The following is a 27,134-nucleotide window of genomic DNA, read 5'->3' on the forward strand; positions in this document are numbered from 1 at the left end:
CATGCACTGTTTATAAGGTTGCGGAAACCTGCAGTCAGCTGAGACTGAAGAAGTCACTTAGATGAAAACGCTACGTCCAGATAAGCAGAATCAACTTTTTGGAATTTCCTTACCTGGATGATGCTTTTGATGTTTTGTCAACTATGTTTGCAGATACTGTAGCAGGATTTTTTTTTCCAATTTGGTTGAAGAAGGAGGGTAAGCATTTTTTCCTGACCCAATTTCCAAACCAGTAGGCTATTAGAGGATTTGATACAGAGTATTAAGGATTTTTTGAGTAATTTCATGCAATTTAGTACTGAGATGGTTTTTATTAGATCTTTATTTACACTTTGCTGCATATAAGTCTCCTTTCACCAGAGCTGGGACTGTTACAAAAGCCATTAAAGGGACCTTCCACCATGTTACATGGGACATGTAAGGTATTTCAGTGTTTTGAGTTGCTGATATTTCTAAAACTGCTGCGTCTCTCTGTTTGGTGGCAGTGTGGTTTTGTGTTGTCTCCTAATGTACTTTCCTTTGCTTATGCAACATAAATGAAATAATATCCGAAACAGATTGGGATGTCTCAGTATTTTTCCTTCATTGAAAGTTTTTTTTGTCTCTTTCCTGAGAAGCTTTAGCTCACTGTTACTGTGTCAGTTTACTTTCTCCATATTCACATGTGGTGATTAATCCATGAATTATTAACACAGGCATTATTACAGAGAGAAAAACAGATTACCAGTCTTGGCCTCTTTGAGAAGCAAACAGTATTTGGAGCATTCGAATGGAATATTACAAAATGACGGCCATGAATATGTAATGAGCTGACGGCTGCAAACACACTCACTCAAGTCAGTAGCAGAGGTTTCATAGTGGATTACTTGATCTCATCTTTTGGAGGATGGTATGCTGCAGGAATTAAGTGTGGCTCCACACAGTTTCAGTTACATTACACTGAAAACACTGAAAACACTTTTATCAGGGATTTTTAGTTTCATACATGTTACCACTAGGTCACTACCTCATCAGTGGAGAAGTACCAAAAAACAGTTTTAACTGCCGCTTAAAGTTGGCCCCAAAAAGTGTAAAGAAATAGTTCCTCCAGTATGAAAAGTGACACCTTTATCATGTTTATTATCAAACAGCCAGCAGACTTGAAGGCTATTTAGAAGTCTTTTGGAAATTTTTATTCATTTGGATATATCATCTGCTAGCCCTCCCCTACTCTAATTAAAGTCACTGAACTGAACCTTTCCACTATATTTGTACTGCTGGTATCATTTGAAGCATTTTAATTGAATAAAATAAAAAATAATATGGTCTGCTGTGATGGCATAGCTTGTCCAAAAAGTTTGTGATCCATTTTTGAGGAGTGAAATTAGAAGGTATAAAAAGATGTTACAGTGGGAGAGAAATGCGGTACACAGATTATAATCAGTCAATTCCCTGTACTACTGATCTCAGCTCACATAACACCTGTCTGCAAAATCTATTTCTTCCACTCCACACCGCCCACTACCATGGGTAAGACAAAAGAGCTGTCAAGGGACATCAGGGATAAGATTGTGAGCCTACACAAAGGTGGAATGGGCTACACAACCATCAGCAAGAAAGTTGGTAAGAAGACAGCTGTTGACCTTAATATATGGAAACTGAAGAAATATAAAATAACCATCAATCACCCCAGGTCTGGCCCCAAAGTATACTGCCAAGGCAAAAAAGGAGTGGTTAAAGAAGACATTACTACATTAAGGTCATGTAGTAGCCAATCTCTAGGCCTCAATCCTGTAGAAAATCTATGGAGGGAGATGAAGTTTTTCATTGACAAACAGCAGGCAAGAAACCTAAAGGATTTAAAGAGTTCCTGTGAAGAGGAGTGGGCCATAATCTATCCTGAGTAACCAACTGGTAACAGACTACAAGAAGCATCTTACTGCTGTGTTATAGGCCATGTTTTGGTTCGGGATCAAATACTTATCTCAGTGAAATGCAAATCATTTTCTAACTTTGAGGTAGTAGAGAGGTTTAGTACAAGAGGTATAGCAAAGTCACTATTTGTACATGAGTGTCAGCTACTGCTGTGTTAGAGGGGAGCCCCATTTTCTGACATGCTAGTGATGTGTCAGGTAGATAGAAGGTACAGTGAGATGGTATTACAGGAAGTCCAAGTGTCACCAATTTATAATACTAACACATAGAACACTATGTGTTCAATATCGCAACTTATTCAGTATATTACACTGGATGCACGCTTGCACATGTGAGGTAATCTAAGGATGTTTTTTGAGTGATGATGTTGCACCATGTTGCATAAATAGTTTAGCCAATTAAAAATGTTTTGCTGCACAGACCTATGCTTCCTTTTGGAATTAGCACCATGCTGTGCTAGGCTAGAAATGGATGAAGGCTTATAAACCAAAATGACTGAATCCCCTGAAGAAGTGGTTCTGGTGTGCATTTGAGAATCACACTTGCTTGAAGTTATTTCAAGCTTATTTGCAAGGACAACCCAGTTCTATTAAAATATTATAAAAGGAACAGCATAAATACTACAGAAAAACATGTAGAATTAATTTTTTCAATAGATTTTTTTTTTAAACATGAAGTTGCTTTGGCCTTTTTTCAACATGAATATAATATTTCACAGTAGGTTTTCTTCCTGCATGTACATATAAGGTTGTGTTGAATCTATCTGTCTGGAATGTAATCATAAACTGTGCAGCATGGCCTTATCACTTGCAGAGACACCAATTACATAATCAGACAGATTAGATGGTTGCAGATTATAAGATCCAGACATCTCCAACTAACTGCAGTGCCCTTTATATCACACTAGATCATAAACAGTTACTCTGTTGTGATGGAGTGTCATAACACAGCGCTTGTATTTTAATCAAATTATACTGAGAAGTTGCAGGCACTGAATGTTACAAATTGAAATAACAGTACCAGTAGGTTATATAATGTTTTGTATTACAAGAGCCAAATTAAGTAATTAGTGAGTCAGAAAATGTTTGACAATTGCAATAAGTCAAACTGAGCGCTTAATAATTTTTTTAAAAAAAAAGAGCTCTTTGTTTATATTTCTGAGCAAAATGCACTGAAAGATATATATATATTTTAAATTATTATTTTTTTTTTTTAAAGAACCAAATACAGGAAAGCTAAAGAGGTGGTTGCCAGAAAATGTAAAGCACAGTGTCTGGGAAGTAAGCAAATAAATAAGTGCCGTTCATCTCCATATTCTTTACGTGACAAAGACAAATCTTGCTTCTTCTGTATGAACTGTCAGTTCATCTCTACGTGATTGGTTACACGTCTTTGTGCTTTTGAAGCACATGTTCAATTTCGCCTGAAAATAATTTTGTCAGCCACCTTTGACTCACTTTTTCGCTTGAGGTAACCAGTTGATGAAGTACCACAGGATATGATGGGATAATCATCAACATGGTTTCAGTGACAGTCGTGCCGGTGACAGAGGTAGCCTCCGTTTTATTATTGCTTATTATTGTCAGCTCATTATATTTCATGCACGCTGTGTTGATTTACATCAGTCTACCTTCCTTCCCACACAGGAAAAAAAAAGAGTTCCATCTATTACTAAGTGGCAGTCTAGCAGTAGAAATATGTAATTGTTAGCAAGTTTTTATCGTGAATACTAAACAGTGCAGCCTGATATCTGTACTGTGGCTTGTTGTGATGTTTAGGAGGGAATGATCTCATGCTTTAGGTCACAGCTTGCATGTTTCAACTGTGGGAGAACTGGACAAAGGTTTAAGTCTCTTGTCACATGACTGTGGGTGTAGTGGAGATCAAAGACAGGCACGGCTGTGGCACTGATTCAGTCTTTGAGCACTACGGTCACCCCGGTGTGTCGGCCAGAACACCACTTAAGGCCAAATTGCCCAGAGCACGGAAGAAGGAGAGAGCTTGAGGTTCCGTTTGAGGCACTTTATTGTCACCGCTTGATTTCTGGGGCTGTAACACAGCGGGTGTACATAAGTGTGTGTCTGGGTGTGTGTGTGTGTGGTTTCCTACAAAGGAAATAAACAAGGGAAATAACAATAAATAAAGAGAATGGAAAAGTCAAATACTCAAATATAAACATAATACAACATAGTTAACATAATCAAATATAAAGATCAGAAAAATATAATACACTTCAAACTGCTCACACTATGCAACTAAATAGCATTAGTGCGAGGTTAAGCAACCGTCAGTACATGTGAACTACTTCCGGTAGTTATACAAAATAAAAGCGCCCCCCATTATATTCCGCTATAATGCTCTTATTGTGAAGGGCAAGCGGGACGCCATACTTCCGGTTATACTACGTTCGCTATTTTATTAATCCACGTACCTAATTGTTCGCTACAAACTCCGCTACTTCAAAGTAAACAATCACAAGCGTCACATACAACATATAGAGAAGGTCTGATAACACAGGAATGACATTATGGACATACGAGCGACCGTACATGCGTCAACAAAGCTAAACCGGGGCCAAGCTAACAACATAAGTTAGCATATGAAATGAGGGTGAACTCACGCGTTGCATGCGTGGCCTACCGCTCCAACTATGGACTACATTAGCTCCTAAATGGTAACATACTACAGTACTGACACAACAAAGGCAAAATACGACACAGGTCACTACTTACTTGTCATTTACGCACACCTAACATGCCCCAGGAATCAGTGCACCCCTTCCGGACTAACACTGCTCAGCCGCCATTAAACTGCCCACCTTACTAACCGGATGATGTCACTAGAAGGTGGGCTGGCCCAAACTGACAGAAGATGGAACATTACATGAACTTATATAAACTTATAAACACCAGTAAAACTATTATATGAACTTTGGGGCCTTTTATACAGCCGCCCCCAAATGTATGTAAGACATTTGCTCATCAATAAGGCAACAAAGTTCTAGGGTTGTGGTGAGTTCGACGCAGAGCTGTCCTCATCTTCTCCAGAGGGCAGCGCAGGGAGGACAACCAGTCTGGCAACTGGCCGAGTGTAGACTCTCTCCTTCACCTTCACGTCAGCTGACCTGATGCGTCCATCAGGGCTAGGATGAGTTTTAATCACCCTCCCCACCGGCCAGAGAGCCCTGGGAAGCTGTGGATCAGCGATCATCACCACAGAGTCCTCAGCCAAATCAGCTGCCGTTGTTTGCCACTTCTGGCGAGTCTGCAGACTGGGAATGTACTGACGAATGAAACGTGACCAGAAATGGTCAGCCAAAACCTGGGAGTGCTTCCAGCGACGGCGACTGAGGAGCTCACTCTCTGGGTATACTACCTGAGGTAGCGATCCATCCGGCCGCCCCATCAGAAGAACATTAGGAGTCACCGGATCTGCATCTCTGGCATCGGAAGACACATACCCCAGGGGCTTACTATTGAGTATCCCTTCCACTTCGGTGAGTACAGTGCGAAGCACTTCTTCTGGAACTGACTGAGCACCAACGGTGGCATAGAGGGCATACTTAACCGACCGGATCTCCCTTTCCCATGCTCCCCCAAAGTGTGGGGCACCTGGAGGATTAAAGCGGAAGCTGATCCTCTGGGGTGCTAGAAGCTGTTGTAGTTCCGGGGCCATCTTCAGAAAGGTCTCACGCAGCTCCCTCTCACCTCCCCTGAAGTTGGTCCCCTGGTCTGAAAACAACTCGGCAGGTGTTCCTCTACGGGCGACAAATCGCCGAAGAGCCATCAGGAATGCATCTGCATCAATGGTGTTAAGAACATCCAAGTGGACTGCCCTGGTGGTGAGGCACTTGAATATGATTCCCCATCTCTTCTCAATACGCCGACCAACCTTGACCTCAAACGGCCCGAAACAGTCCATTCCCGTAGAGTAGAAAGCCGGTTTATATAGACGTAGCCGGGCTGCTGGCAGGTCTGCCATCCTTGGCACTGTAGGTCTAGCTCTCCACCTTTGACAATCAGCACAGAGGTGTTGGTAGCGCCGGACAGCTTCACGCCCTCGCAGAATCCAGTAGGAGCGCCGAAGTTCTGCGAACACCCGCTCCGGGCCAGGATGATGGAGGCGGCGATCAAAGTCTTGGATCAGGAGTTTGGTCACTGGGTGGCTTGGGTCTAAGATAATCGGATGGAGTGTCTCCAGAGCCAAATCTTCAGATCGACGAAGTCGTCCTCCAACACAAATGAGCTGTCTGGTCTCATCCACTTCGGGTGACAGAGAGAGAAGACGACTGCTCCTGGGAACTGGCTTACCGACTTTCAACAGGTTGTACTCCTCCAGGAAACTATCCATCTGGGCCCTCTGTAGGATCAGCCTCTCCGCCTTGCGATAGTCCTCAACAGTGGGATGACCATCTGGTTGGGCCGCCCCATGTAGCTCCCGCGCTGTAACCTCTAACATCTCACTCCAGGTTTTGTAGCGGCTCAAATCTGAAGTTGGCTGACCTGACGGAGTAGTTGCTGTGGTCCCACAGAACACAGCTTTGCGCAGCTCCGAGGCATCTCCTGCTTGGTCAACCTTGAGATCCTCTGGCCAGGAGTCTGGACTGCGCAGGAGAAAGGATGGTCCTTGGCTCCATCTATTTGGTACAGTGAGCTCCTTCAACTTCTTCCCACGTGTCACATCGTCGGCTGGATTCCTTCCAGAGTCGACGTATCTCCAGGAGTGCCTGTCTGTCAGCTCTTGTATCTCGGCTACACGAGTGCCCACGAAGACCTTAAATCGGCAGGATTCAGACCTCAGCCAGGTCAGCACTGTTGTAGAATCGGACCATAGGACCGTCTGGTCGATTCTAAGGGTGAGCTCCCTTTCCAGCACTTGTGAGAGCTGTGCCCCAGTGAGTGCAGCACAGAGCTCCAATCGGGGCATGGAGTGGAACCGCTTAGGGGCAACCCTGGAACGGGCCACCAAGAATGACAGATGCACTTCACCATTTCTGCCAGTGGTCCGGAGGTAAGCTACTGAGCCATAAGCTTCTTCAGAGGCATCACAAAATATGTGCACCTCTCTCTGACAGCTGAAGGGGTCCACTTCCTTAGGCACATATGGTCGGGGAAGAGTAATTTCAGGTAGAAATTGCAGCTCTTCCTCCCAGGCTGTCCACTGCTGCATAAGCTCCTGAGGTAGGTGTGGGTCATCCCAACCCCTTTGCTTGTCCCAAAGATGGCGGATGATTACCTTCGCTCTGGTTGTGTAGGGTAAGATGAACCCTAGGGGGTCGTACTGGCTGGCCAAGACCTTGTAGATATTGCGCATCGTGGGGACTGCATATGGAACTTGACGATGCTTGTAGCCTAGGACATCTGTGTGGAATAGCCAGCTCAATCCCAGGGTAGATTCTGGGGTATCTACCTTGTTCTGGGCCAGCCATAGCTCCACACTAGCGGAGCAGCTCTCTTGTGGTAAGTGACTGATGACATCACGTTCATTGCTGGCCCACTGACGTAGGTCGAAACCTGCTGAGGCTAGGATGGCCCGTAACCTGTCGACAAGTTTCCTTGCCTCTTCCACGGTGGGGAAACTCTGAAGGCAGTTGTCCACATAAAAACACCTTTCGACCGAGAGTCTCACGTCATCATCTGGCTGGCTGTTATCCATGACATGACGCTGCAGGGCAAATGTGGCACAGCAGGGGCTACACGTGGTTCCGAACGGGAGCACCCGCCACTCGTAGACTGCTGGAGGGCTCTCGTCGCTGATGTCTCGCCAGACGAATCTGAGCAGGGCACGATCTTCTGGTAAGAGATGAACCTGGTGGAACATGCCTTTAATGTCCCCACTCACTGCAACTGCATGCTCTCTGAAGCGCAATAGGACTCCCAGAAGCGACGCACCTAAGGTGGGCCCAGGCAGCAGGTAGTCGTTCAAGTTCTGTCCTCTGTACTGAAATGAGCAGTTGAAAACCAATCGGTTCTTGCCATTATGGCTCACCATGTGATGAGGGATGTACCACGCCTCCTGACCTTCTGTCACAGGTGTCCCAGAGCCACACTTAATGATGGAGCCAGCCTTGATAAGCTTCTCCATCTCCACTTTGTAGGCCTCAGCTCGTTCTGGGTCTTTGGCCAGCCTTCTCTCTACACCCCGTAGACTTGGCATGACGGCGTCTTTAGTTGCCTGCAGTAGAGGCATCCCCTTCCGGCGAAGCAGTGGGGTGGCATAGCGACGTATGCCTTCAACCTCTGTTCGGACAGTTCTGGTCTCCAGAATGCATATGGCCTCTTGGTCTTGCCTTGAACGAGTAACAAGCTTCTCGTTTCGGAATGGAACGATGTCGACCTGCCACAGTTTCTCCACATGTTTCATTAACTCACTGACCTGAGGTGCAACAGAAGTCAGCAAGCACTGCTGCGGTTGGGTAAGCTGGCCAACTATACTTGCTGGCCCTTGTAGCGCCCAACCTAGCCTGGTACGAATAGCAGCAGGCCCTCCTGGAGGTCCCAGCCTGACTGGTTCAACGGGGGTAACCAGATGGGGATGGTCACTGCCAATGAGTAGCAAAGGTTTCACATTTAACAAGGTGTGGATCGGAAGACCAATCAGGTGCTTGTACCTTTCCCTGAGTTGCTCCATGGGATAAGTGTGGCCTGCAAGTCCGATGCGTGCAGCAGTGAAGGCCCCAGCAATCTTGAACCTGGTCCTGGGCCTTGATGGAGAAGAAACAGAGAACGACACTGACTCACCTCTGAGAGTCTGCACGTCCTGCCTAATCGTGCGCAGTGGGACGTCCTCTGCGATCCCTTGCATGCCTAACTTCTCGGCAGCCTCCGGCAGAAGCATTGTCCTCTCTGACCCGTCATCCAGTACAGCATAAGTGCTGATTGTTCGCTTGCCATAATGAATGCAGACTTTGACAATCTTTAGAAGGACTTTGCAGCCTTCAGTGGGTCTGTCTAGATACAGGACGTCGGTTGCTGCCTTCGAGTCACCGCTCACCACCGCTGTTGTTAGTGACCCTTTAGGTGTTCTAACATTGACATCATGCAGTACCTGCAGGTGCTTCCCTTGGCAGAGGCTGCAAGTCTTCCTCAGATTGCACTGGGCTGCCTGGTGTGACCGTGCACAGCGCCAGCACCTCTTGTTACTCTTTATCCACTCTGTTAGCTGGTCCTTTGTCAACTTGGATACCATTGTGCACTGACTAAGATAGTGCTCTTCCGTGTTACAGAATGGACAGTATGGCTTGTTCTTACTGGCCACACCACCTGGCCTCAAAGCCTGTGGGTTCGTCATTACCTCCTTTGCACCATGAAGGACTGTGATGGATCTCCTACCCTGGCGCACCTCAGGCCTGGGCCACTGTTTCTCCTTTGTCCCTTTCACTGCTAGCTGCCCTTCAGAGTCTTGGCACCAGGACTCATACTTGAGCCACCCTGCGAGATCTGCCAAGGTATGCATCCTCACACCTTGTTGGAACATGCAGCGGCGGAACTCCGCTCTCTGCTCGGGGGGTAGTTTACTAAGCAGACGAGCAACATGTGAACCACAGTGTAGTTCCACTTCTCCTTCTGGGCCTAGTGTCCTTAACATCCCCACCAGTGACTGTATCTGGAGGGCAAATCTCTCAAATGCCGAGACGTCTCCACGTCTGATGTCAGGTGAGTCCATCATCGCAGCAATACGCCTCAGCACTATCTGATGTGGTTGGCCGAATTTGTCATTGAGGGCCTCCATCGTATCAGTGAAGGGTGTGGCAGAGTTGAGGTAAGCATCGGCTATTAATCTGGCCTCCTCTAGGTGCAGGTGATCAACCAACACTTGATACTTGAACAGCTCAGTCGTGTCCTCAGGTAGAAGATTCCCCAATGCCATCTTAAGCCTAGCAAACTCACTAGGGTCTCGACTGGAGAAGTTGGGGATTGTTGGGCGGGGACCACGGTAAACTGTCTCTGAGGTGATAGGAGTCCTGCCCGGATTCGGTCTGTCCGGCAGTGGCTGTGGAGAGGACAGATTGAACTGCTGCTCAGGGGATGCTAGATTACAGCCATGCTCAGTCTTACTGTCCCCATAGGCGGCGCGCGGATGCTTGGACCCACCCAGTGGGAAACTGCCTGGGCGAGGTGGGAGATGAACCGGCTTGAACCAGGGAGGTGAATTATGGGAGGCTTTATCTGGAAACCTGAGAGCTGGTGGAGGATCTGATGACAGACTCTGTCCTGGGTGGTCCACGACCATATTAGCAGGTGGGATTGCCATTGCCTCTGTCTTAATGGCTGGAAACATACATGCATCTTGGCGATGGGGGTTCAACACTGGTGGGTCACTAGGCAGTGGCGCTTCCTCAATTGGATCTGGCCACGGTGGTGGGGCAGGCCAGTCATCATCCTCCTCAATCTCTGGTGCATCACCCGGTAGCGGTGACTGCATTGACTTACTGGTTTGGAGAGAAGATGGGCCCTGCATGCTCTGGACAGCTTCCACTAACTGTCTCATTTCTGCCCGCAGTGCCTTGAGTTCGACCAGATCTGATGACATACGTTGCTGGCTCTGCTGGATGAGGTGGCGCTCCTGACGGATATCCTCTAACTCTGCACTTACTTCCTTATTTGGATGTGTATAGGGGAGCACGAAGGGTAGAGGAGTAGAGTGATCATAGGCTTGTTCCCCATGCCATCTCTCTGGATACAGCTGGGGGGCTAGCTGATTCTCCTGAATGTGCTGTTGGCTCTGAGCTCCATAGCGCGAGGCCGTCTCATGGAGAATAGCATCCAGCCTCCACTGAGGGCTGGCTAGGTTGCGGCTAAAGGTCATCCTGGCCTTGTCCTCTTGGTGTCTGAGCTCTACATCCTCTCTATATGCATGGCTAATGTAGCCTGGGTACTCCACCTCATAATCTGCGTAGCGCACAGGTGGGCGAGCATGTCGTTTGGGGCGTGCGCCACGAGCCTCGTACTCTGGGCCTGGTTCCATCTCTGAGGCGAACCTAGCGCATCCGGCTCGAAGGACCAATTAATGTAGTGGAGATCAAAGACAGGCACGGCTGTGGCACTGATTCAGTCTTTGAGCACTACGGTCACCCCGGTGTGTCGGCCAGAACACCACTTAAGGCCAAATTGCCCAGAGCACGGAAGAAGGAGAGAGCTTGAGGTTCCGTTTGAGGCACTTTATTGTCACCGCTTGATTTCTGGGGCTGTAACACAGCGGGTGTACATAAGTGTGTGTCTGGGTGTGTGTGTGTGTGGTTTCCTACAAAGGAAATAAACAAGGGAAATAACAATAAATAAAGAGAATGGAAAAGTCAAATACTCAAATATAAACATAATACAACATAGTTAACATAATCAAATATAAAGATCAGAAAAATATAATACACTTCAAACTGCTCACACTATGCAACTAAATAGCATTAGTGCGAGGTTAAGCAACCGTCAGTACATGTGAACTACTTCCGGTAGTTATACAAAATAAAAGCGCCCCCCATTATATTCCGCTATAATGCTCTTATTGTGAAGGGCAAGCGGGACGCCATACTTCCGGTTATACTACGTTCGCTATTTTATTAATCCACGTACCTAATTGTTCGCTACAAACTCCGCTACTTCAAAGTAAACAATCACAAGCGTCACATACAACATATAGAGAAGGTCTGATAACACAGGAATGACATTATGGACATACGAGCGACCGTACATGCGTCAACAAAGCTAAACCGGGGCCAAGCTAACAACATAAGTTAGCATATGAAATGAGGGTGAACTCACGCGTTGCATGCGTGGCCTACCGCTCCAACTATGGACTACATTAGCTCCTAAATGGTAACATACTACAGTACTGACACAACAAAGGCAAAATACGACACAGGTCACTACTTACTTGTCATTTACGCACACCTAACATGCCCCAGGAATCAGTGCACCCCTTCCGGACTAACACTGCTCAGCCGCCATTAAACTGCCCACCTTACTAACCGGATGATGTCACTAGAAGGTGGGCTGGCCCAAACTGACAGAAGATGGAACATTACATGAACTTATATAAACTTATAAACACCAGTAAAACTATTATATGAACTTTGGGGCCTTTTATACAGCCGCCCCCAAATGTATGTAAGACATTTGCTCATCAATAAGGCAACAAAGTTCTAGGGTTGTGGTGAGTTCGACGCAGAGCTGTCCTCATCTTCTCCAGAGGGCAGCGCAGGGAGGACAACCAGTCTGGCAACTGGCCGAGTGTAGACTCTCTCCTTCACCTTCACGTCAGCTGACCTGATGCGTCCATCAGGGCTAGGATGAGTTTTAATCACCCTCCCCACCGGCCAGAGAGCCCTGGGAAGCTGTGGATCAGCGATCATCACCACAGAGTCCTCAGCCAAATCAGCTGCCGTTGTTTGCCACTTCTGGCGAGTCTGCAGACTGGGAATGTACTGACGAATGAAACGTGACCAGAAATGGTCAGCCAAAACCTGGGAGTGCTTCCAGCGACGGCGACTGAGGAGCTCACTCTCTGGGTATACTACCTGAGGTAGCGATCCATCCGGCCGCCCCATCAGAAGAACATTAGGAGTCACCGGATCTGCATCTCTGGCATCGGAAGACACATACCCCAGGGGCTTACTATTGAGTATCCCTTCCACTTCGGTGAGTACAGTGCGAAGCACTTCTTCTGGAACTGACTGAGCACCAACGGTGGCATAGAGGGCATACTTAACCGACCGGATCTCCCTTTCCCATGCTCCCCCAAAGTGTGGGGCACCTGGAGGATTAAAGCGGAAGCTGATCCTCTGGGGTGCTAGAAGCTGTTGTAGTTCCGGGGCCATCTTCAGAAAGGTCTCACGCAGCTCCCTCTCACCTCCCCTGAAGTTGGTCCCCTGGTCTGAAAACAACTCGGCAGGTGTTCCTCTACGGGCGACAAATCGCCGAAGAGCCATCAGGAATGCATCTGCATCAATGGTGTTAAGAACATCCAAGTGGACTGCCCTGGTGGTGAGGCACTTGAATATGATTCCCCATCTCTTCTCAATACGCCGACCAACCTTGACCTCAAACGGCCCGAAACAGTCCATTCCCGTAGAGTAGAAAGCCGGTTTATATAGACGTAGCCGGGCTGCTGGCAGGTCTGCCATCCTTGGCACTGTAGGTCTAGCTCTCCACCTTTGACAATCAGCACAGAGGTGTTGGTAGCGCCGGACAGCTTCACGCCCTCGCAGAATCCAGTAGGAGCGCCGAAGTTCTGCGAACACCCGCTCCGGGCCAGGATGATGGAGGCGGCGATCAAAGTCTTGGATCAGGAGTTTGGTCACTGGGTGGCTTGGGTCTAAGATAATCGGATGGAGTGTCTCCAGAGCCAAATCTTCAGATCGACGAAGTCGTCCTCCAACACAAATGAGCTGTCTGGTCTCATCCACTTCGGGTGACAGAGAGAGAAGACGACTGCTCCTGGGAACTGGCTTACCGACTTTCAACAGGTTGTACTCCTCCAGGAAACTATCCATCTGGGCCCTCTGTAGGATCAGCCTCTCCGCCTTGCGATAGTCCTCAACAGTGGGATGACCATCTGGTTGGGCCGCCCCATGTAGCTCCCGCGCTGTAACCTCTAACATCTCACTCCAGGTTTTGTAGCGGCTCAAATCTGAAGTTGGCTGACCTGACGGAGTAGTTGCTGTGGTCCCACAGAACACAGCTTTGCGCAGCTCCGAGGCATCTCCTGCTTGGTCAACCTTGAGATCCTCTGGCCAGGAGTCTGGACTGCGCAGGAGAAAGGATGGTCCTTGGCTCCATCTATTTGGTACAGTGAGCTCCTTCAACTTCTTCCCACGTGTCACATCGTCGGCTGGATTCCTTCCAGAGTCGACGTATCTCCAGGAGTGCCTGTCTGTCAGCTCTTGTATCTCGGCTACACGAGTGCCCACGAAGACCTTAAATCGGCAGGATTCAGACCTCAGCCAGGTCAGCACTGTTGTAGAATCGGACCATAGGACCGTCTGGTCGATTCTAAGGGTGAGCTCCCTTTCCAGCACTTGTGAGAGCTGTGCCCCAGTGAGTGCAGCACAGAGCTCCAATCGGGGCATGGAGTGGAACCGCTTAGGGGCAACCCTGGAACGGGCCACCAAGAATGACAGATGCACTTCACCATTTCTGCCAGTGGTCCGGAGGTAAGCTACTGAGCCATAAGCTTCTTCAGAGGCATCACAAAATATGTGCACCTCTCTCTGACAGCTGAAGGGGTCCACTTCCTTAGGCACATATGGTCGGGGAAGAGTAATTTCAGGTAGAAATTGCAGCTCTTCCTCCCAGGCTGTCCACTGCTGCATAAGCTCCTGAGGTAGGTGTGGGTCATCCCAACCCCTTTGCTTGTCCCAAAGATGGCGGATGATTACCTTCGCTCTGGTTGTGTAGGGTAAGATGAACCCTAGGGGGTCGTACTGGCTGGCCAAGACCTTGTAGATATTGCGCATCGTGGGGACTGCATATGGAACTTGACGATGCTTGTAGCCTAGGACATCTGTGTGGAATAGCCAGCTCAATCCCAGGGTAGATTCTGGGGTATCTACCTTGTTCTGGGCCAGCCATAGCTCCACACTAGCGGAGCAGCTCTCTTGTGGTAAGTGACTGATGACATCACGTTCATTGCTGGCCCACTGACGTAGGTCGAAACCTGCTGAGGCTAGGATGGCCCGTAACCTGTCGACAAGTTTCCTTGCCTCTTCCACGGTGGGGAAACTCTGAAGGCAGTTGTCCACATAAAAACACCTTTCGACCGAGAGTCTCACGTCATCATCTGGCTGGCTGTTATCCATGACATGACGCTGCAGGGCAAATGTGGCACAGCAGGGGCTACACGTGGTTCCGAACGGGAGCACCCGCCACTCGTAGACTGCTGGAGGGCTCTCGTCGCTGATGTCTCGCCAGACGAATCTGAGCAGGGCACGATCTTCTGGTAAGAGATGAACCTGGTGGAACATGCCTTTAATGTCCCCACTCACTGCAACTGCATGCTCTCTGAAGCGCAATAGGACTCCCAGAAGCGACGCACCTAAGGTGGGCCCAGGCAGCAGGTAGTCGTTCAAGTTCTGTCCTCTGTACTGAAATGAGCAGTTGAAAACCAATCGGTTCTTGCCATTATGGCTCACCATGTGATGAGGGATGTACCACGCCTCCTGACCTTCTGTCACAGGTGTCCCAGAGCCACACTTAATGATGGAGCCAGCCTTGATAAGCTTCTCCATCTCCACTTTGTAGGCCTCAGCTCGTTCTGGGTCTTTGGCCAGCCTTCTCTCTACACCCCGTAGACTTGGCATGACGGCGTCTTTAGTTGCCTGCAGTAGAGGCATCCCCTTCCGGCGAAGCAGTGGGGTGGCATAGCGACGTATGCCTTCAACCTCTGTTCGGACAGTTCTGGTCTCCAGAATGCATATGGCCTCTTGGTCTTGCCTTGAACGAGTAACAAGCTTCTCGTTTCGGAATGGAACGATGTCGACCTGCCACAGTTTCTCCACATGTTTCATTAACTCACTGACCTGAGGTGCAACAGAAGTCAGCAAGCACTGCTGCGGTTGGGTAAGCTGGCCAACTATACTTGCTGGCCCTTGTAGCGCCCAACCTAGCCTGGTACGAATAGCAGCAGGCCCTCCTGGAGGTCCCAGCCTGACTGGTTCAACGGGGGTAACCAGATGGGGATGGTCACTGCCAATGAGTAGCAAAGGTTTCACATTTAACAAGGTGTGGATCGGAAGACCAATCAGGTGCTTGTACCTTTCCCTGAGTTGCTCCATGGGATAAGTGTGGCCTGCAAGTCCGATGCGTGCAGCAGTGAAGGCCCCAGCAATCTTGAACCTGGTCCTGGGCCTTGATGGAGAAGAAACAGAGAACGACACTGACTCACCTCTGAGAGTCTGCACGTCCTGCCTAATCGTGCGCAGTGGGACGTCCTCTGCGATCCCTTGCATGCCTAACTTCTCGGCAGCCTCCGGCAGAAGCATTGTCCTCTCTGACCCGTCATCCAGTACAGCATAAGTGCTGATTGTTCGCTTGCCATAATGAATGCAGACTTTGACAATCTTTAGAAGGACTTTGCAGCCTTCAGTGGGTCTGTCTAGATACAGGACGTCGGTTGCTGCCTTCGAGTCACCGCTCACCACCGCTGTTGTTAGTGACCCTTTAGGTGTTCTAACATTGACATCATGCAGTACCTGCAGGTGCTTCCCTTGGCAGAGGCTGCAAGTCTTCCTCAGATTGCACTGGGCTGCCTGGTGTGACCGTGCACAGCGCCAGCACCTCTTGTTACTCTTTATCCACTCTGTTAGCTGGTCCTTTGTCAACTTGGATACCATTGTGCACTGACTAAGATAGTGCTCTTCCGTGTTACAGAATGGACAGTATGGCTTGTTCTTACTGGCCACACCACCTGGCCTCAAAGCCTGTGGGTTCGTCATTACCTCCTTTGCACCATGAAGGACTGTGATGGATCTCCTACCCTGGCGCACCTCAGGCCTGGGCCACTGTTTCTCCTTTGTCCCTTTCACTGCTAGCTGCCCTTCAGAGTCTTGGCACCAGGACTCATACTTGAGCCACCCTGCGAGATCTGCCAAGGTATGCATCCTCACACCTTGTTGGAACATGCAGCGGCGGAACTCCGCTCTCTGCTCGGGGGGTAGTTTACTAAGCAGACGAGCAACATGTGAACCACAGTGTAGTTCCACTTCTCCTTCTGGGCCTAGTGTCCTTAACATCCCCACCAGTGACTGTATCTGGAGGGCAAATCTCTCAAATGCCGAGACGTCTCCACGTCTGATGTCAGGTGAGTCCATCATCGCAGCAATACGCCTCAGCACTATCTGATGTGGTTGGCCGAATTTGTCATTGAGGGCCTCCATCGTATCAGTGAAGGGTGTGGCAGAGTTGAGGTAAGCATCGGCTATTAATCTGGCCTCCTCTAGGTGCAGGTGATCAACCAACACTTGATACTTGAACAGCTCAGTCGTGTCCTCAGGTAGAAGATTCCCCAATGCCATCTTAAGCCTAGCAAACTCACTAGGGTCTCGACTGGAGAAGTTGGGGATTGTTGGGCGGGGACCACGGTAAACTGTCTCTGAGGTGATAGGAGTCCTGCCCGGATTCGGTCTGTCCGGCAGTGGCTGTGGAGAGGACAGATTGAACTGCTGCTCAGGGGATGCTAGATTACAGCCATGCTCAGTCTTACTGTCCCCATAGGCGGCGCGCGGATGCTTGGACCCACCCAGTGGGAAACTGCCTGGGCGAGGTGGGAGATGAACCGGCTTGAACCAGGGAGGTGAATTATGGGAGGCTTTATCTGGAAACCTGAGAGCTGGTGGAGGATCTGATGACAGACTCTGTCCTGGGTGGTCCACGACCATATTAGCAGGTGGGATTGCCATTGCCTCTGTCTTAATGGCTGGAAACATACATGCATCTTGGCGATGGGGGTTCAACACTGGTGGGTCACTAGGCAGTGGCGCTTCCTCAATTGGATCTGGCCACGGTGGTGGGGCAGGCCAGTCATCATCCTCCTCAATCTCTGGTGCATCACCCGGTAGCGGTGACTGCATTGACTTACTGGTTTGGAGAGAAGATGGGCCCTGCATGCTCTGGACAGCTTCCACTAACTGTCTCATTTCTGCCCGCAGTGCCTTGAGTTCGACCAGATCTGATGACATACGTTGCTGGCTCTGCTGGATGAGGTGGCGCTCCTGACGGATATCCTCTAACTCTGCACTTACTTCCTTATTTGGATGTGTATAGGGGAGCACGAAGGGTAGAGGAGTAGAGTGATCATAGGCTTGTTCCCCATGCCATCTCTCTGGATACAGCTGGGGGGCTAGCTGATTCTCCTGAATGTGCTGTTGGCTCTGAGCTCCATAGCGCGAGGCCGTCTCATGGAGAATAGCATCCAGCCTCCACTGAGGGCTGGCTAGGTTGCGGCTAAAGGTCATCCTGGCCTTGTCCTCTTGGTGTCTGAGCTCTACATCCTCTCTATATGCATGGCTAATGTAGCCTGGGTACTCCACCTCATAATCTGCGTAGCGCACAGGTGGGCGAGCATGTCGTTTGGGGCGTGCGCCACGAGCCTCGTACTCTGGGCCTGGTTCCATCTCTGAGGCGAACCTAGCGCATCCGGCTCGAAGGACCAATTAATGTAGTGGAGATCAAAGACAGGCACGGCTGTGGCACTGATTCAGTCTTTGAGCACTACGGTCACCCCGGTGTGTCGGCCAGAACACCACTTAAGGCCAAATTGCCCAGAGCACGGAAGAAGGAGAGAGCTTGAGGTTCCGTTTGAGGCACTTTATTGTCACCGCTTGATTTCTGGGGCTGTAACACAGCGGGTGTACATAAGTGTGTGTCTGGGTGTGTGTGTGTGTGGTTTCCTACAAAGGAAATAAACAAGGGAAATAACAATAAATAAAGAGAATGGAAAAGTCAAATACTCAAATATAAACATAATACAACATAGTTAACATAATCAAATATAAAGATCAGAAAAATATAATACACTTCAAACTGCTCACACTATGCAACTAAATAGCATTAGTGCGAGGTTAAGCAACCGTCAGTACATGTGAACTACTTCCGGTAGTTATACAAAATAAAAGCGCCCCCCATTATATTCCGCTATAATGCTCTTATTGTGAAGGGCAAGCGGGACGCCATACTTCCGGTTATACTACGTTCGCTATTTTATTAATCCACGTACCTAATTGTTCGCTACAAACTCCGCTACTTCAAAGTAAACAATCACAAGCGTCACATACAACATATAGAGAAGGTCTGATAACACAGGAATGACATTATGGACATACGAGCGACCGTACATGCGTCAACAAAGCTAAACCGGGGCCAAGCTAACAACATAAGTTAGCATATGAAATGAGGGTGAACTCACGCGTTGCATGCGTGGCCTACCGCTCCAACTATGGACTACATTAGCTCCTAAATGGTAACATACTACAGTACTGACACAACAAAGGCAAAATACGACACAGGTCACTACTTACTTGTCATTTACGCACACCTAACATGCCCCAGGAATCAGTGCACCCCTTCCGGACTAACACTGCTCAGCCGCCATTAAACTGCCCACCTTACTAACCGGATGATGTCACTAGAAGGTGGGCTGGCCCAAACTGACAGAAGATGGAACATTACATGAACTTATATAAACTTATAAACACCAGTAAAACTATTATATGAACTTTGGGGCCTTTTATACAGTGGGTTTGGTTTGATTGTTTGATGTCTGCTGGAGCCCTGTGTGCTTGCACCCCAGCCACTTCAAGACAGGCAGAGGTTTACACAATGTTTGGCCTGAATACAGGGTTGGATTATCGCACGAGGCAAAAACAAACAAACAAACAAACAAAACAAAAACAAAAAGCTCCAAACAGCCCCATACCCTCATGGGAATCCCAGGTATTTTTCTTTTTAATTTTTTAGAAGGAAATTTGCAGCACTAGCAAACACTCTCAGCTAAGGCAGCGATGTTGTAATGTTTTACCCCTGTTATTTTGTTGGGATTCTTTGGTTTTTATGAGAAAACCCACCAGAGATAATAAAAAAGGGAAAATACAGGAGTATAAGTGATGTTTGCTTCCTACACAGTGAAAAGCAAACCAATTTTCATAGCTGGAAACCCTCCCATAGTCTTCACTTATGAAAGCTGGGTCAGTTAACAACCATTTCCCTTGGGTGAGTCAATAGCATCCAAACCCAAGCACCATATCAGGTCAAGCGTGTGACCAGGAGCATGCTACACTACTACATGTGTATTATGACTTTTGGCCACACAAACACCGTCATTACTTACTGCCCTACAAGCCTGATTTGGCTCCCTGAAAGTTCATCCCCCTTTTCCCCCCAAATTAAATTCAAGTTGAAGGGTAAGGTCCAAGATTTTGACTCCACATCTTCAAATATGCTAAACCTGGAATGACTTCACCATTTTCTGCAGAAGCCAGAAGACACATTGAAAGGAACAGTGAAATAACCTGTTTTGTTTGGTAGATTGATTCTGTAGCTTGGTCAGAAGTGGCATTCAGCCTACACTAATCCCTGTGGCATGCAAATGATAGAGAGGCACAGCTGTGACGCTGGTATTGATAATCAGCAGATTTAAATGAGATTAACTGGTCTTTCACTCTAAAGTACTCTCTGGACTATTAATGCTAACACAGGGATTATGGCAAATGTGGCCAAAAACTGTTTAAACACAAAACACACACACAAAGAGTCAGAAATGATAGATGAGCTAATTTCCCTTTTTTTTTTTTTTTTTTTTTTTTTTAGAAAAACACTTTCATTACTAACAAACGATGGTTTGACGTCCTCAGTCTGTCCTTCCTCTGACGCAGTTTTAATTGGATTGAACAGAAACTTCCACTCATCATATCTCTCTTGTTTGCAACAGAAGCAAATCCAATCTCACTGGGAGTACTACTGAAAAAGTGGGTGAATATCTCTACTGTCTCAGCTAAATCATTACATGGATCCTCATTAGCAGCTTGATAAAGAGAGACGGAGGCTTTATAATTTCATTTTATATTCACTACACTTTCAGGATAAATGCTCACGTTAGTTTGGTGAGTGAAATACCTTGTAACGTTTGAAAGATTGAAACTTTAGATTGAATGTTCTGCAGATTGTTTTTTACAGCTCTTACTCTGGATAATTTCTTTTTTAGCTTTACCTGTCCTCTTTCTGATTTAGGAACTTAAACATCTGCAGCAGTCTGACCCTTGCCCAACTAGAGCATATACAATGCTGATTGTGCATGCATCTTTCTCTATTTTGAAGAGTTTTAAATCTTTTGTCTGTAGTTCTACTTAAGTGCACCAGTGGCAATCAATTGTGGGATGGTGTGGGGAGAGGGACAAGCTCATCTGTTCGATAAAGTCATAAGCATCTGTCAAGATTGCTTTTAGAATTATAGCAGTCACTTCCTTTATTGTGGCAGACTGGTGGATTTTACTAAGTAAATTGGAAAGCGGTGCTTAGTTGAAACATTGGTCTAAGTAATTACATAATGTTACATCTTATTATTTGGATTTTGGTCTGATTTGGAAACAGTTGTTTTATAACCAAATTGGACAGATCTTAACGTTACATGTTGTTCTTGGAAATGAGCTGTTGATATTTTATTCACAGACCAAAGCTTTGTAGTTGGCAAACCCTTTTCTCTGCTTTCAGCTTATCACATGATCCTCCTCAGTAGATCGAGTTTACCCAGATGTTAAAAGAAAGTCTGCTAACCTGTAGTTTCGTGTACAATTTTGAAAATTCAATCAAACATTTTTTCCTCACCACAGAAATTTTGCTGGCAGAAAAATTCCAGAAATGTCATAAAAAGTTGCTGACAAAAGGAGCCTCTTTCAGGGCAGCGGTACTATTAACTCTCAATAGAGAGATGTCCTGTCACTTCACCTGAGCCAAGGCTACCAAAAATGCACACAAATCTCTTATCAGGCAAAGTCCATTACAAAGCAGCAGCTCACTCAAACAGAGCTGCAGTTACATTTTGATGATTTATACGTCAAGGCAGACAATTGATTTTTCCTGGCTGTGTATATTAGTTTTTGATTAATGCAATGGTAAATGTGGCTATTTATGGCAAATAAATTATTTGGGGGGGGAAAAAGGAAATTAATACACATCAGTCTGACTATGGTGGACTAAAAATGTATCAATTATATTTGAAATCTCTGAGATTTTCTGCAAAGAGGACACATTTAATTTCAACAAAGAAATGCAGTTTTAAGTTCTAAATAGTGGTACTGATAAATGTCACCCAATGGTTCATGAGAAATTTACATTTGGATTTTTTCAGTTCAGTTTAATATTGCTTTGGGGGGGGGGGGGGTCCTCACAAGCTGAATACTAAACTTGTCTGGCAGATGTGACTAAAAGTGTAGTGGTGAACACTGTTGGTTGGCAAGTGAAAGGTTCGATTCCAGTTGGAGAGACACAAATTACCTTTGGAGTTGTTGCAGAAAGGACATCTGGAGCAAAACTCACTGACCTGCAGTGCTGACCATTCGTTGCAAAGGAGGCAAGGCAAGTTTAGAAACAAAAACAAGTAAAAAGCATGATTTAAAATTGATTAAAACAAGCAAACAAACAAACTAATTAACAAACAAACAAACAAAACAGTATATAAAATCAAAGCAGATAAAATCAGAACAATAGATAAAATCAGTAGTTAAAATGTTAGTTTTGAAATTTAAGCTTAAAAGTGTGGATTTGGTGCTTTATTCAAATGCAGCTGAGAACATTCAGCATAAAAGCTGAATGCAGCTTCTCCGTGTCTGGTTCTGACTCTGGGAACTGATAAAAGACCGGATCCAGATGACCTGAGGGATCTGGAAGGTTCATACTGGGTCAGGAGGTCACTGATGTATTTTCGTCCTAAACCATTCAGAGCTTTATAGACCAGCATCAGAACTTTAAAGTCTATCCTCTGACGGATAAAGACCTCAGAGCTGGACTGATGTGGTCCACTTTTTTGGTCTTAGTGAGGACTCGAGCAGCAGAGTTCTGAATGAGCTGTAGTTGTCTGACTGATTTTTTTAGGTAGACCTGTAAAGATGCTGTTACAGTAAGAGCACCTGAAAGTAGCAGCGACGTTATTACATCTGACCAATCAGCAGTGACCTAGAGCATTTCAAACTTCAGTATTCTTCCAAAATTTGGAATATTGATTATTTTTGCCCCCTCTTATCCCCAAATCAAAACTAGCAGTGGCAAGTTAATGAAACCCGTACAACATACACTTTAATAGTTCTTGTTTGTATAGTATTTCCAGAAATCTGTGGTATTAAAACTTGGCATTTGATCACGCCACCTGTTTTTAAACAGAAACCAAATATGGAGCACGAGGAATAAGTCAACAACCCTGTCTCATGGCAGGTCATGATACAGTCACAACCTTTGATCTTGTTTCATGTAGATGGACACAACTTTTCACGTGTGTGTGTGTGTTTTCCTCAGTGTGAATTTGCCAACATTAGGCATTGAAAACTACTTTGTTAGGTTTAGAAAAATACCATGTGTTGGATACAATGTTGCCACTTATTTATAAACATGTTTTTTAAAAAAACAAAAAACAAAAAACAAAACATGTTTTGCCAGTTACCATGGTAACATGGCAACTGGCAAAACATGCTCCCTGCTTTCTCTCCATAAATAAAAAAACAAACAAACATTCTCCTGACAATGTTGTTTACAATTTCATGTTCACTGACGACAAAATCCTGACATTCTGTTTTCACAAACTGCTGGGGTTTATTTTCAGAAGTCTATATTTCCCAACACCATGAAGTGTGATTTTGGATCCACATTGGCATAATTATGTATAAATGACAAAGGACACCATCCTAAAGACCTGATGTCAGATGTGTCTGCAGTGTGATCAGAGCTGCTCTGTTCAGTTAACCGGTGACTTACATGTGATGGCCAAATCAGTTCAACTGGAGATGGGATGCATTAAATGCGACAAGCAGGACCTTATTAGAAAACAACTCCTTTTTGGACTTGTTAACCCACTCATCTGAATTTTTGAGTCATTCAAATAAATAAATAAATAAACTTAACTCAGATGTAGGCCACCTGGGACTTCTGAGAGAGCCGATTAATTAATTTGACATATTACAATCAACACTGACTGTGTCCTCAGCTTGGGCCCAAAAAATAAGAGTAGCCCATCCTTGTGTTTTTTAGCCCTTCAAAGTGCAAAAAACATGACATCTAGCTACTTGTGCTTTCTTTACAAAGCTATAGTCATAAATGAAAATGGCCTCTAAATGTGTGCATCCCGAGAATGTTGGGTAACTTTAATGTGAGTTATGAAATGACACAGTTCTGTTACAATCAGAATATTGTATTAATCCAAAAGGAAACTGGTTGCAGACAACTGAAAAGTAAATACTGAAGATAGAAAATATGAAGACAGGAAAAATATCAAAACCATACGCAACTCTATAAAAACTAAGGCCATTCAAGAGCCAATATGGCAAAAGTAAATAAGTAACTAGGGAGGAGCTGTGATGTTAGATGACTGCTAGTTGGGATGACTTCCTGTGTTGCATCAATGGAGATTTTTTCCTGAAATGTGCTCCTGTGACTATCCACCAATGATGGAGAGGTTATGGACTTGTTCTTATATAATGTTTTTCTACCTGAGCACTTAAAACACTTTTTTACAACATGCCTCATTCACCCATTCATACAAGGACTGTTTTCTAAGCTTGAGTGCTTTCTATCTAGCATTCACACTCTGATGAATGCACTGGAGAGCAACTTGGGTTAGTATCTTGCTCAAGGTTATTTGACATGGAGCAGCAAGGGATCTAACCACCGACCTTCCAACTAGTAGATAACCTGCTCTACATCCTGAGCTACAGCCACCCCTGGGATATTAAGGATTATCCATTATAGTACATAACTAGACAGCGGCAGAGTGAGAAGAAATAAAGAGGAGAACAGGAAGGGGAAAGTGTATTCTACAAAACACTGTGTAAAGAGGGGAACTTTACATCTGTTGTGACTTACACACTGAAAATGAAAAATGTTCAACATAAGTACCTACTTTCTGAATCTACAACCACCAGTCAACCACTCCAGGCGGTGACAGGATGTTGCTGACAATAGTTAAGCAAAAGAGTGCAAAACCCACCCCCCACCACCCTTCTATCGGTCTATGTTTTTTTATGCCCTCATGACCCCTTACATCTACGAGGCATATAACTCCACCTGAATGTTTTCAAAGCTTGTCTCTAGGATTTATTGAAAGGGAATATTTTTTATTTTATTTTATTTTTTTGTTTCACACATGGTACAGCAGTAATGCATTCCCATACACAACCGTCCTTTCAATTAAAGTAACACTGTTTCCATGCATGAAAAGGAGCAGGAAGAAGAATAAATTCTTATTGATACCTGCCCCCTATCTGTGATAATACAAGTAGGCAACCAAAATTACACTATGACAATTTTCTGCACATAACAAAACAAAGCAAACAGAACAATATACTCAACAATGAGCAATACCACTAAATATCAAACTAAAAGGATCATTTTTCTACAATTAAATTCTATTCTTTTCAACTTCTTCATATTGGTTTATCATTTTATTCTTATAGCAGATTTTAAATTGAGAAACATTTATACAACACTTAAGATGATCACTGAGAGAATTCCAGTTTCTTATGCCTATGAGTGTTGGACACATTTGCCTTTGTGTGGTTCGAGCAAACCGGTGCTTAAAATAAAACTTCCTTCTGCCGTCCCCGTTTTCTGAACACAATACAAATAAACTTTGTAACTTAAGAGGTAGTGTTTTATTTTTCGCCCTAAACATAATAGTTAAAATCTGTAATTTCACTATGTCTTCTAGTTTTAACAATTTCGATTTTATAAACAAATTATTAGTGTGTTCTCTATATTTAACATTATGCATAATTCGAAGCACTCTCTTCTGTAATAAATATAATGGTTTCATATTAGTCACGTATGTATTCCCCATACTTCAATACAATAGCTCAGATAGGGTAGAAACAATGAAAAATATAATATTCTCATTGTCTTGTAATCTAATATATATCTAACATTACCCAGGATATAAATACTTTTAGCCAACTTTTTTTTAACATGTTCAATATGTGATTTCCATGTTAACTTGTCATCCACTATTACACCCAGAATACGGAATTCTGTCACTCTTTCAATTAATACTCCCTCTATAGATAATACTATCTCTTTCTCCTTTACACGGTTTCCGAATATCATAAACTTTGTTTTTTCCAAATTCAGTGATAACTCATTTACATCAAACCATTTTTAAATTTTTTTCATTTCAAAAACCATAATTTTAGCCAATTCTTTCAAGTTCTCTCCGGAACAATATAGTGTTGAAAGTACTCAAGAAGGGCAAAAATAGTTTTCTTGTATATCTGGGGCCTCTGAAGGACATGAACTACAGTTTCTCCATTCTTTGAAGACAGGACATGTGTCTGAGGGTTTGTGTCAGAGGTGTAAGAGAAGAATGTCAGAATTTCCCTGCAAATTTGTTTCTTGAACAGAAATCCCCTCCGTTTGAGACTCTGAATTTCTGAAACAGGGTTCCTGCCACCCAATGTAAATTACTCTTATTCTGTGGAAGTGGATCATTTGAAACTTCACTATACCCCCAAATGTGTGTGAAGAATATTAGGTGGACCTATGCAAGAGTGCATGCATATTATTCTACTTGAAGCAGACCTTTGTCAACATCCTGTTTTGGTTTCTTCCCTGAATCTGCTCAAACTACACCACAGTGCCTAGTAAAGTGCCTTTGCATACACACTGGGTATGTATGCAAAGCCTCAAAGTCGCTCATAGCCTTGAGCACATATTATCCCAGAACCTAAAGTAAAAGATTGGTGTTGAGAGCACAAAGCCAGTGTACCCCTCTCCAACTCGCTCATATATATGCTCGCATATGATTGTGAACATTTCTCCCCTTTTTTCAGATTCCTTAATCCAGTCTTTTGACATTGGGACATTGTCTGAAAACAGGCCTCAAAGCCATTTGAGTATTAGCATCACTTGTCAAGAGGAGGGTTTTCTTAGGGGCATGGCTGCCAGGTGGATAATCTCCAAGAAGTGATATCCTTCTTGGAGTCCTGGTGTCCTTCACATAGCTTGGTTGGTCAGGTGAGACGTTACCTTTACCTGCCCAAGATCCATAAAGCGGTTGCTTTATGGATCTTGGGCAGCAGATACAACAGACTAAGCAGGTCCTTAGTCCTTAAGAGGTTCCTCTGCTTTACAGGTACAGTATGGACTTAGCATGATATGGAAAGTGTATTGTCTTCTAATTTCCTTGGACTAGATGATGATTTGTGTTGGGGATCTGCTTAAAGTATTGTTTATTTTCTAGCTGTCTATTTGCTTACAGCCTATACTGTTGTTTATCCATGAGAACTCTTTTGGGGCCTTTTATTGACCAATTTAATGACAATACCCATGTTTTTCCTTAATCATCTGCTTCTCAGCATCAATTAAGGCTCAGGCCTTTCTTCATCCAGTTTAAAGGCCTTGTATGCACAGATGTCTGCTTTGATTAAACTTTTAACAGGGTTACTTTAGGCTTCCCAGTCTGGCTCCCAGTTGGATAGGACAATAAATCATGTTTTTTTTTAATTCACTGACCCCCATATATTCCAAGATTTTAATCTA

General features: G+C 45.4%; 2 protein-coding genes across 2 annotated transcripts; both read right to left on the reverse strand.

The window, feature by feature from the left end:
* Positions 1–3,798: 3,798 nt before the first annotated feature.
* LOC146567129 (uncharacterized) lies at positions 3,799–10,881 on the reverse strand. The gene is made up of 2 exons (XM_085285846.1): positions 4,647–10,881; positions 3,799–4,019 (listed from the first exon to the last, which is right to left on the reverse strand). Exon 1 carries the CDS (start codon positions 10,879–10,881, stop codon positions 4,915–4,917), a length of 5,967 nt encoding a protein of 1,988 aa, XP_085141972.1. The 3' UTR covers positions 3,799–4,019; positions 4,647–4,914.
* Positions 10,882–10,900: 19 nt separating this feature from the next.
* Positions 10,901–18,019, reverse strand: LOC146567130 (uncharacterized). The gene is made up of 2 exons (XM_085285847.1): positions 11,785–18,019; positions 10,901–11,157 (listed from the first exon to the last, which is right to left on the reverse strand). Exon 1 carries the CDS (start codon positions 18,017–18,019, stop codon positions 12,053–12,055), a length of 5,967 nt encoding a protein of 1,988 aa, XP_085141973.1. The 3' UTR covers positions 10,901–11,157; positions 11,785–12,052.
* Between the last annotated feature and the right edge of the window lie 9,115 nt (positions 18,020–27,134).

Source organism: Mchenga conophoros, linkage group LG9 (assembly GCF_057382185.1).
Source record: "Mchenga conophoros isolate Kocher_MC1m ecotype Shallow Benthic linkage group LG9, M_conophoros_male_GT1.1, whole genome shotgun sequence".
Classification (NCBI taxonomy): Eukaryota; Metazoa; Chordata; class Actinopteri; order Cichliformes; family Cichlidae; genus Mchenga; species Mchenga conophoros.